The sequence below is a fragment of the Carassius auratus genome, chromosome 22 (genome assembly GCF_003368295.1).
Source record: "Carassius auratus strain Wakin chromosome 22, ASM336829v1, whole genome shotgun sequence".
NCBI lineage: Eukaryota > Metazoa > Chordata > Actinopteri > Cypriniformes > Cyprinidae > Carassius > Carassius auratus.
In genome coordinates, this window is record NC_039264.1 from 19,172,627 (window position 1) to 19,182,513 (window position 9,887).

Genomic DNA, 9,887 nt, shown 5'->3' on the forward strand with positions numbered 1-9,887 from the left:
GCAATTAATACAATTCAGCGGAATACATCAGGCAGCGATAGGAGAAAGACATGAGGAGGCAAATATCAGAAGATTAATGGCTTCTTGCATGGAAAACTAAGTATTTTATGATACAGTAATCTGGAGAGGAATTCGTTAATTTTGGGTGGAAATGTTAAGAAATGCAGAGAAGTTTAAGTTCTCTTGGAAACAGCACCCTTGCTGGAAAGAGTGTAGTTCTGTACAAGCAGACTCTGGTCACATTTTTTGGTTATTTCCACATATGCAGTTTTAGGGGAAGGGCAGGACTTCCAAGACTTCCAAAGTGCACCTCAACTTTTGTCTGTACTATGTGGTTCTTGAATTCTTGTAAAACCTCATGTTACAGTTGTCATTAATTATTATTTTTATTATTATTTTATATTTATTTTTCACTTTCTTAAAAAAATGCCTCTCTTCTTTTTCTAATTAGATCAGTATCACAGTTTCGTACTGGAATTTTTATGTTTGACACAAATAATAGATAGAAACCCAAGATGGTTGAACTTTAAAAAAAATTGTTTTTCTACTGTTTAAGTAGTATAACATGTTTTGATTGAACCTCTGTGTTGTGCTGCCTTTGTGCTGTTATTTTATTAATGTGGATATTTTGTTTTTAGTTTTTTGCAGTTGACATTTTTTATCTACACATAATCTATAATTAACTATTCATTTCTCCTTTTCTCTGACAATAAAAATAATGAGAATACTTCCATAAAATTAATGTAAAGCTCTGGCCTGCCTTCTCATTTCTGACCAGTGTCTGTCCCATGCACACACGAGTGTGGGATTTTGCAAGACTATGTTCAATTTAATTCAGTACTTTAAAATGTTTTAATGCAAATGATTTAAACTGAAAAGTAACTCGCATCACTTCTGAAAAAAAGTTACTAAAATGTTAATGTGTAAATTTATATAGTAATGTGCAACTTTACTTGTTACTTCAGAAAAAATTAAGAGAATGAAAATAAAAAATGAAAAGAGATAGTTTCACTTGCAAGGTATTTATTAGCATTAAACTGCGTTACATTACATGCATGACAACAGCGGTAATGCTTTCAATAAAACTGTTGAGGAAAACTTAAATATACATTAACAGAGCTCAACATTTTCTTCTGAAAAATGTCAAATATTATTTTTATCTATTATTCTTCCTTGATATGTTTCTGGATCCAGGAGAGAATGTCCTCATCAATATGAATGGAAAGAGATCCATCTGGATTGATGGGAACAGTGAAGGGGAGAGGAATACCCATTCTTGACAGTGTCATCTAGAACAGCGGAGGGAAAAATGAATTAATTGTATTTTCTGTTTATATCTTCATGAGATATAATAATTTAAAGGGAAACTATTTCACCTCTGGAATCCTAGCAATGACATTCAAGGACCTCTGAGTTGGCAAGGCTGCAGTAAGTTCAATCTCTTTCTCACTGTTCATTACTCTTTCAAGGCTGAATCCCGTCTGGAAAGCCGCCATAGGGATGTGTTTGGACATTCTAATTGGGGTAGGATACACCGATAATAATTAAGTTTTCCTGAAAAAAACTTCATCTACATCACTTCATACATTTGTTGTTCTGTGCTGATTAACCTTACTTTTTAGCATAGCTGGTGACAGTAATCGGCAGCCTCTCCCATTCCAGCTCTAAACGCGCAGCAGGGAATTCACCCAGTACACCAGCCTCTGCTTTAGCAGTGACTGCATACTGCTGGCACTCTGGACCCCAAGCAAGCTTGGCCTGAAAAACAGAGTTATGCTTAAACCTGAGAAGAAATTATTCTCTACAATGAATCACACTTCAACACTTACAGTCATTTTGTGCTTGCTCAGCACAGCACCATCAACACAGATCTTCAGATTGTCATTTTCAGCGATGGAAGAAACAACAATTTGCACTCTTGCAGTTGGTTTGTCAAAGTAAGCAGCAAGTTGGTAGCCCAGCAGTTTGTGGTCAACTCTCACAGCACGGGCAATGACAGCAAAAACAGGTGAACCTGAATTTCCGAGAAACTTAGCCTGAAAGCATACACCATACAAAGATAAATATCTTATTTTAGTTAGAGTTTTGTGTTATTATGACAAAACAAATGACATTAATTGATTCACCTGTTTCTGGATACGCTCAAAGCTAGATCCAGAACTTCCACTGCTAACTTTCTTTGAGTCACCATGGGGTGCCAAATACTGCAAGAAATAAGGTTTTATAAGTGTCTGATCTAAAGAAACTATGTTGTTGACTAAATTATTTTTAGTAGTTACCCGATCCTTGTGGAATTTCCCGAAAGCCTCCATGATGGTGGCAGTCTAAAAATAAATAAAGTATTCAGTACAAATTAATATACAGATTTATCACACATGACATTCCTTGTCCTCACCTTGGTCACACGAGACCTGGACCCTGAGGAGCTTGAACTGCTGCTGCTTCTGCTGCTGCTGCTGCTACTCCTACTACTGCCGCTACTGCGGCTGCTGCTGCTGCTTTCAGAAGAGTTCCTGTTTTTATCTTCAGTGTCCAGGATGTCCTTCAGTTTCAACAGGAAAGCCTTTCCTTCTGCAGTCTCTTCATCAATGAGACTGATTTGCTTAAGGAGCCTCTCGGCAGCTCTAGGACCAACTTGGACTTCAAGCTCCAGTCTTTCAACAGCAGGACCTTCCGCTATAGCCAAAACAACAGACCCTTAATTATCTTTATATCTGAAAATCCTTGAGTTTCATAAATGTAATAATTTCTCTAAGTATACCTCTTGCCACTGTAACACGGGCTGAGTGTTGTCCAATTATGTAGAACAGAGGAGTATTTCTGATGAAAGCAGCATTGTGAGAGTGCACCTCAACGCATCCCTTGATTTCAATGTATGGGACAGCAAGACAGAGAGTCTTGTCAAATGGAGCAGGAGCTCTCATAGGAACCTCATCTGAATTCTCAGATGACTGGAAAGAAAAATCAAGTATTATAATGAGTCTAACAATGTGAAGCAAATGAATGCTCAGCATACTAACACATACACAGTAAGTTGTGTGAGTGATCAAAGTTTACCATATATTCAGCAGATGTCTGGGATTTCTGCACAGCCAACTCCGATACTAAAGGAACAGTCCTCTCAGCAGAAGGCTCTTCAATGTTTCTGACCACAGCAAGAGTCTCAAAGCTGTCAGAACAAGAAGAAGGTGACTTGCATTTCACAAGAAACAATATGAATTAATAAATGATGCAAAATATTTGCTTCACTAGCATCACTAAGATTTCATTACCTCAGATCAGCGATGTGTTCAGGAACCTCAAAAGGCAGAGCCTCCACCTTGTAGTAGCCCTTGAGAATGTCTGCTCTTGCAGCCACTTTTCCAGGAGCAATTGTACGGATTTTTCCTCTCGCCATAACAGCAGCTTGGATCAAGGCAGTGTTCACTCCCATCACAGCAAAGGTCTGGAGAGCAATACTGATAGAATAAAGGAGATTATTTGTAAAGTGATTGTTGTGTGCATTATATCTCATCTCTACGAATGTAGCTGTCAAAGTGTACCTTGGTCTAGCTTCAGCCTGGAGTTGAATATCAGTCTTCTTCAGCTGCTCAAGAGTCATGGTCTCAATCTCCTCAGGAAGAGGAGGTGTAATGGTGGCCTTAACTAAAAGGAATGAACGGAACAACATCAACCTAAATGGTGACCCCAACATATAAGAAGAAAGGATTTAAAATTCTAAGAAAAAACATACCATTGACACTTGCAGCAGCAACAGCAGCAGTGTACAAACTAAACTCCATGGGCAAACCAACTGCTGTTGGCAAGATACGACGCACTTCAGCTGCAAGCAGAGGTTTGGCATACTGCAAGGCAATTCCTTCCTGCAAAGCTTTAAGAGCCGCCTTCAACAGTTCACGTGATTTGGTTCCACTCACAATCTGGGGAATGTGTTGTTGAGAAACTTTCTAATTATGATAATTATTTGTGAGACAGATTTTAAAACGAAATAGTAATGAAAGAGAAGAGATAAACTACAACACAATACCGGTATAGCTTCTTCAATGATGGTCTTGTCAATCTTGACAAAAGCCACTTCTTGTCCAAGTAATTTGATGTAGGCTGAAGCCAATGGCTGATTGTTTGGTAAATCCTTCCAGTTTGTGAGCTTGAGGGGTAAAACATAAGTCATACACATTTTGCCTTTCATGTTTGTAATTTGCTTACAAGTATAAAATTATAAAGTGCTTTGGACATGAAAACATACTGCTCTCAGGGTGCGCTTAATCTTTGTGATTTGGTCAACACCTTCATCTGCAGCAGGAGATTTCAGAAGAGCCTCCTGGATTCCTTCAGTTCTCACACCAATCTGTTTGAGATTATGGATTTAGTGAAGTCTGATTTTTTTTTTTAAGCATTAATCTTTTTTTTTTTTTACCCACCTCAAGAACATCAGCAGCAGCTCCAGCCAGATAAGCACGTGCTTTAGCCACAACAGCTCTGGACAGGATGGTTGCAGCATCATTGATCATGTAGGCACTGCCAGCAGCTCCAACCATGAGTGAAGCTGCACAGAGACATATTTTTTAATACAGTTATTGAAATCTTCTATGTCAGGAGAATTTTTGTATGTTTTAAGAAACACCCAACACACCATTTCTTAGCTCTTTTGAGAATTTTGCAAACACTTACTATGATAGAAGTCCAGCTGAAGGGCTCTGCTGAAACGGTAACTAAGTCTGTCTAGCTTGCGGCTCATGAGCTTAATGGCAACATTAGCTGCACCAGCACTGAAATAGACAATCATTATTAAAATGCTTATTTGACATGATATATAAAAATTATGAAAAAATAAAATAAAATGTATGATAAAACTTCTTACACAGCTGCCATATCAGGAGCAGTGATTCTGGTCAAGGACTTGATGTGGGAGTAAGCGAAGCTCACAACATGCATGTTGGTTTCAGTCTTCAAAGCACCAGCAAGACTGGAGACAAGTGCCACTGATGGCTTGGCCTCAAACAATACAATACAAGCAACCATGCGCACTTCTGGGTGGAGAGCTCTATCCAACACAAGCTGCAGGGCCACTGGCTGAACCTGTGGCAAGAAACAAGGTCAGTTTATTGTTGGAAAAAAATGGGCCATTTTACAATAATTAATTCTTACGATGTCTGACACTTGCCAGTTTGGGTTCTTTCTTGGCAATGTTCCTCAGGGCCAAGATAGCATCAACCTGGACTCTAAGGGGCAGAGATGTAGCTGCAGTTCTCAGTCCTGGCAGGAGCTTCATGATGGGTTTAAGACTAGCAGGGTGACCAGCATTGCCCAGAACTTTAAGAGCCAATGTGATTTCAGGAATGTCATTTTTAGAAGTTGCCTCTGCAGCAATATCATGAATGGGCTGAGGAGATTAGAAAATTAGAATTAAAAAATCTGAACAAGTACATGACTGGTAGAAATGTAAGACTTGAATTGTTTACCCTGAGGTGCTCAGCAGAGCAAGAGGGAACTGCAGCACAGTGCCTGGCAATCATGGAACCATATCCAAGCATTACAACTTCACGGAGAGCTGGGATTTTGGCGATTTTCTCATGCATAGCCAAACTCTGTTCAGCAAAATAAAGAAATTATTAATTTGAATTTGGCAAGATTTGAAGAACAAAATTTTGAGTATAGGTAGATTTACTCACAGCTGTCAATTGGATGGTGTCCAAATCAGCAGTGACCATTTGCAGAGCAACCACAAGAGCCTGAATGAACTCTGGAAGGGTAAGTTCACCAGCCAAGAACTTCTCCTTGATGAATTTTACAATGACTGGTGTGCCAACCGAAGGAAGAGCATCCAGGAGCCAGCGCCTACCAGAGTCATTTTTTTAAATATATACATAATTAAAAAAAAAAATCATATAAATTTATTGGTGATAAACTGTACCTGTAAGCTGGTTTGTCCTTGAACTGAGCCCAGATAGCCTCAATGTTCTCCAGGGTGGAAACACGCAGGAGCTGGATGAGCTGAACAAACTTGAGTGGAGCGTCTTCATGGACCATGTCCACATTGTTTGCAACAAGGTGCTTAAGGATCTCGACGATCTAGAAGAGAGTAAGAGCAAGTCTCAGTTGATGTCTTCAACAGTTTTCAAAGGATTTGACTCTGATATAGTTAAAGTAATACCTGGGCTGGAGCATCACTGATCTTCATTAGATGAATGGGGGTCTGAAGAATCTCAGTTGCAAACTCATATTGCAGGGATCCACGAGCCAAGTAATCAGCTTTGATTGGAGCAACAGGGGTCTTCTCAATCTCAACAAAAGCCAAGGTTTGTCTGAAACAAATAATTATTTTTGAAAGTCAACGTAATGAAATGTGTTGGGATATTGTTAGTTCATATTTCTCACAAAGGATCAGTCATACTTTGCTTCCATTTGGGCAGCACCATGGATCTCATTGAAGGGTGAAAACTGATGCACTTCCTCAACTGTTGCTTCAGCGATTAGAACACCAGCGGACGCCGGTTTCATGATGTAATTGTAAGTTGCAGTTTCAATCAGACTCTTGATTCTCTGTTGAGAGAAAAATATGTGATGAATTTAACATTTAAAAAATTCTATTGTTGAGGAAATATTTCAAGTCATCCCAGTCTTGTTCATTACCTCTGTGCATTCATGACACCTCTCAGTGTATGCCAAACCAACGTCCTTCATGATTCTCTCCTGGCAGTGGCTCAGATCCTTAGACTTGGTTACGGTAATGTGGTTGGCCTTTGGATCCTCACTGATGACATAGTGGGTCCTGCACACTCCCTGAGCTCCAGCCTTGAAGGATGAGTCAAAAAATAAGATTGCAGAACTCAAAAAGGCTTTCTTAATGCCTTTATAAATGTATTTAGGATTAATTTCTCACCTCTTGCAGCTCATAGATGTTCTGGGTCTTCTTGAGGTTGAGCTGAAGGATGTTGAGGATACCTCTGTGTAAGTTCAATACAGTAGGGGAGACTCCTGCAGGGGCAAATACCTTTCCAACCACACCATTAGCATACTCAAACTTGATGGGAATCTGAAGCTGAGCAGCCAATGCTGAGGTGAGCTTAGTGGCAGGAAAAAATGGATCCTTTGGCCAAATACCAGCGTACTCGTAGATTACAGGTTCCATGAGCTGTAAGGGATATTTTCCATTTAAATTAGGCCATTGTTGTTTTTAAGATCCAGTTACGGCATATTTTTGTTGTTGTTATTTTCTTTGAGTGTGAAAATCTAGCAATTTCTACAGTTCTAAATCATTACCTTCATCAGAAAGGTGTTCTCTGTCACAGCACTGAGGTGAACCTTGCTGTTGACTTTTATACCTGCTCTGGCCAAACCTTCTTGAGGAAGACCGCCCAAGAGTAGAGCCTCATACTTGTACACATAGGTCTTATCAGGGGCAAACTCAGGGACTGAAAAGGATAGAGTATTTTTTAAGTCCGTTGTTATGACCATTCATTTTAAGCAGTAATGCAGTGTACGTTACCACATACAAACTCATTTTCCAAGTCATATTACTTACCAAGGTTGATCTGTTGAGATGCTAAAAAAAAATATGTAAGTGAATATATATACAGAGAGAGAGAGGGTAATTTCAAGAGGTTCTATTTAAAAAAAAAAATAAGTATAAAGAGAGAAAAAAAATGTGTGTGTATATATATATATATATATATATATATATATATATATATATATATATTGACTTACCCACAAGGACCACAGTCAGGGCAAGCACAAGAGCTCTCATGGCTGATGGTTTGTAAAGAACACTTCAGAGAAACAGACCTTTTATAGTGATTTCTTGCTGACCAAGTATTAAAACTTAAATTAATTATTAACCAATGTCTTTAAGTGCATATCAAATTACACAAGAAAACACCCATGTCAACTTATTTTAAAATAAATATCAGTGGGTTAGGTTAACCTGGCCTGACATAGTGACATTCTTCATGCCAACGTTCACAGTGAAATGCTGTTCATTTGACTTTTATATTCAAATAGTAAATTCTCTTTCCAGTTTTGTCATACACATAAAGCAACAAAATTTGTGTTTTTGTAAATAGATAGCTATGGAGTAAGCTATAATACAGAAAACTAAATTTTTATTGTACTTTGCTATACAAATAATATATTTTGTTAACAGACCTGGCTTAAGGGGCCAATATAAGATATCAGTTCCAGGTTAGGTTACCCTGGCCCTTAATCTAAAAAACTGTTAAAGTCCATATTAGTTTATTTATTTTAATGTACGACTGCAAAAACATTGGATGAACTTTGGAAGCAGGTGTGGTGTGATCTGTGGCCAGTTTTATAATGGTTAAATCAAGTTATCTTTATTAAACGCATTTAGAAAGGGTATTATTGAGTATATTCATTAACAGCAGTAGGCTTCATTGATTTAAAGACCATAATAAATTCCATCATTATATATATAATTTGTCATGTAGTGAGATCAACTCAGATCAGCAAAGACAAACCTATTTTAGTACTGTACAGAACTTTCATGCAAAAAGGGGAATTTTTAATGTGTGAGTCAAAACTTGTTTTGCATTTGTCTCATTACAAATAAACAGATGGTAAACATTTGGAAGCACTTAACAAAAAATTATTGTTTACTCTTACTGTTGTTAAAATAACCATATTATCTGCAGCTCTTGTGGTGCTTGGTGGCAGAGATGCAACATGCAGAAAAAGAAGGGACTTTAATTAAGTGCTTTTAGAAAATATTAATTAGAATATTAGAGACAATTGTGCCATATGATTATTACTATGCATTATTATGTACATATTATGTACATTCTGTTGTTTTGACATGTTGCTAATTTTAAACAATAGAAAGAGTAAAATATTTCTCACAGTCTGCCTGGAACCAAGCCCGCATCTGGAACCGGACTGTGGTCCACTATTTGAGGTGTCAGATGTTACTTAAGGTGCAGTGGGGCAGAGGTGGGGGACTCAAATCAGATGACTTTACTCAAGTTAGATTTAAGTCGTAAATTTTATGACTTAAGACTTGCTTGGCAAATATTCATAAAAGACTTGACTTTGACTTGGTATTCATGACTTGAGTCTCGGATGTGATTTTAATGACTTGAAATAACTACAAATCATTTAATGTATTTATTGTTTTATCGTCTTTCGTTCAATAAATATCTGTTTGTTTTTTAACACACTGCAAACTAAACGAGTGACGCAGCAGGCAAACAGAACGTGGACAGTGTTGCCAAGTGCCAACTTAGTCACTGTCAATAGAATGTGACCCACCCCCCCCCCCCCCCCCTAAAAAAAAACCCTAAGTAAATAGATAAATAAATAAAAATAAATAAAAAGCACATAGCTTTTTTTGGTAGTTGCATGTGTACAGTACATTGTATATTAATTGGTCTGCGGTGTTACTCTCTGAGTAAAAAGCCTAATGATTATTTATGGGGATGCATAAAAGAAAAAAAAATCATGCTGTTGCAAACCCAACCATAAACCTAACCCTAACAAAAAACAAAACAAAACAACAAACATGCACACACATACACACACAAATATTAATAAATCACAGTCACTCAAATCATCTCTCGCTCTGCCTAACACACACACAAAGATTAATAATGTACATTATAAACAGGTGCAAGGTTTGACACGACATGGGCATAGGTGATTAATAACAACATTTTTATTTTGTGGTGGAGCATCCCTTTAACGATGAGTTCATGTTGCATAAAAGTGATGCCTGTTTGACGAATGCCATTTGGTGGCATAGAAATCATTTTACGTGAATTGTTTAATGGTTTTCTTCGGTGTTTGAGGCATATTGAAACAGCTCTACCTAAATACTTTTCATGCTTTAATGTTGGACTAATTTCAATGACATTTACATCTTAGGCTATGTA

The 9,887-nt window shown here is 37.7% G+C and overlaps 1 protein-coding gene across 1 annotated transcript; it reads right to left on the reverse strand.

Annotated features, from left to right (window-relative positions):
• Positions 1 to 1,003: 1,003 nt before the first annotated feature.
• LOC113039918 (vitellogenin-like) lies at positions 1,004 to 7,765 on the reverse strand. The gene is made up of 28 exons (XM_026198083.1): positions 7,711 to 7,765; positions 7,526 to 7,546; positions 7,264 to 7,415; positions 6,884 to 7,135; positions 6,634 to 6,795; positions 6,395 to 6,543; positions 6,155 to 6,305; positions 5,915 to 6,072; positions 5,673 to 5,838; positions 5,463 to 5,588; positions 5,165 to 5,383; positions 4,862 to 5,079; positions 4,672 to 4,769; positions 4,422 to 4,546; positions 4,247 to 4,348; positions 4,028 to 4,147; positions 3,734 to 3,920; positions 3,543 to 3,645; positions 3,273 to 3,458; positions 3,058 to 3,169; positions 2,762 to 2,951; positions 2,396 to 2,676; positions 2,280 to 2,324; positions 2,127 to 2,204; positions 1,830 to 2,036; positions 1,616 to 1,758; positions 1,377 to 1,515; positions 1,004 to 1,289 (listed from the first exon to the last, which is right to left on the reverse strand). The coding sequence occupies exons 1-28, from the start codon at positions 7,748 to 7,750 to the stop codon at positions 1,164 to 1,166; spliced, it is 4,056 nt and encodes a 1,351-aa protein (XP_026053868.1). The 5' UTR covers positions 7,751 to 7,765; the 3' UTR covers positions 1,004 to 1,163.
• Positions 7,766 to 9,887: the final 2,122 nt, after the last annotated feature.

Excerpts from the sequence above, each read along its gene's own strand:
- LOC113039918 (XM_026198083.1), bottom strand. The coding sequence starts at position 7,750 with ATGAGAGCTCTTGTGCTTGCCCTGACTGTGGTCCTTGTGG. Across the intron at positions 6,544-6,633 it reads GGTGTCATGAATGCACAGAG|AGAATCAAGAGTCTGATTGA; the intron begins GTAATGAACAAG and ends TTCTCTCAACAG. Across the intron at positions 3,646-3,733 it reads TGCTGCTGCAAGTGTCAATG|TTAAGGCCACCATTACACCT; the intron begins GTATGTTTTTTC and ends CATTCCTTTTAG.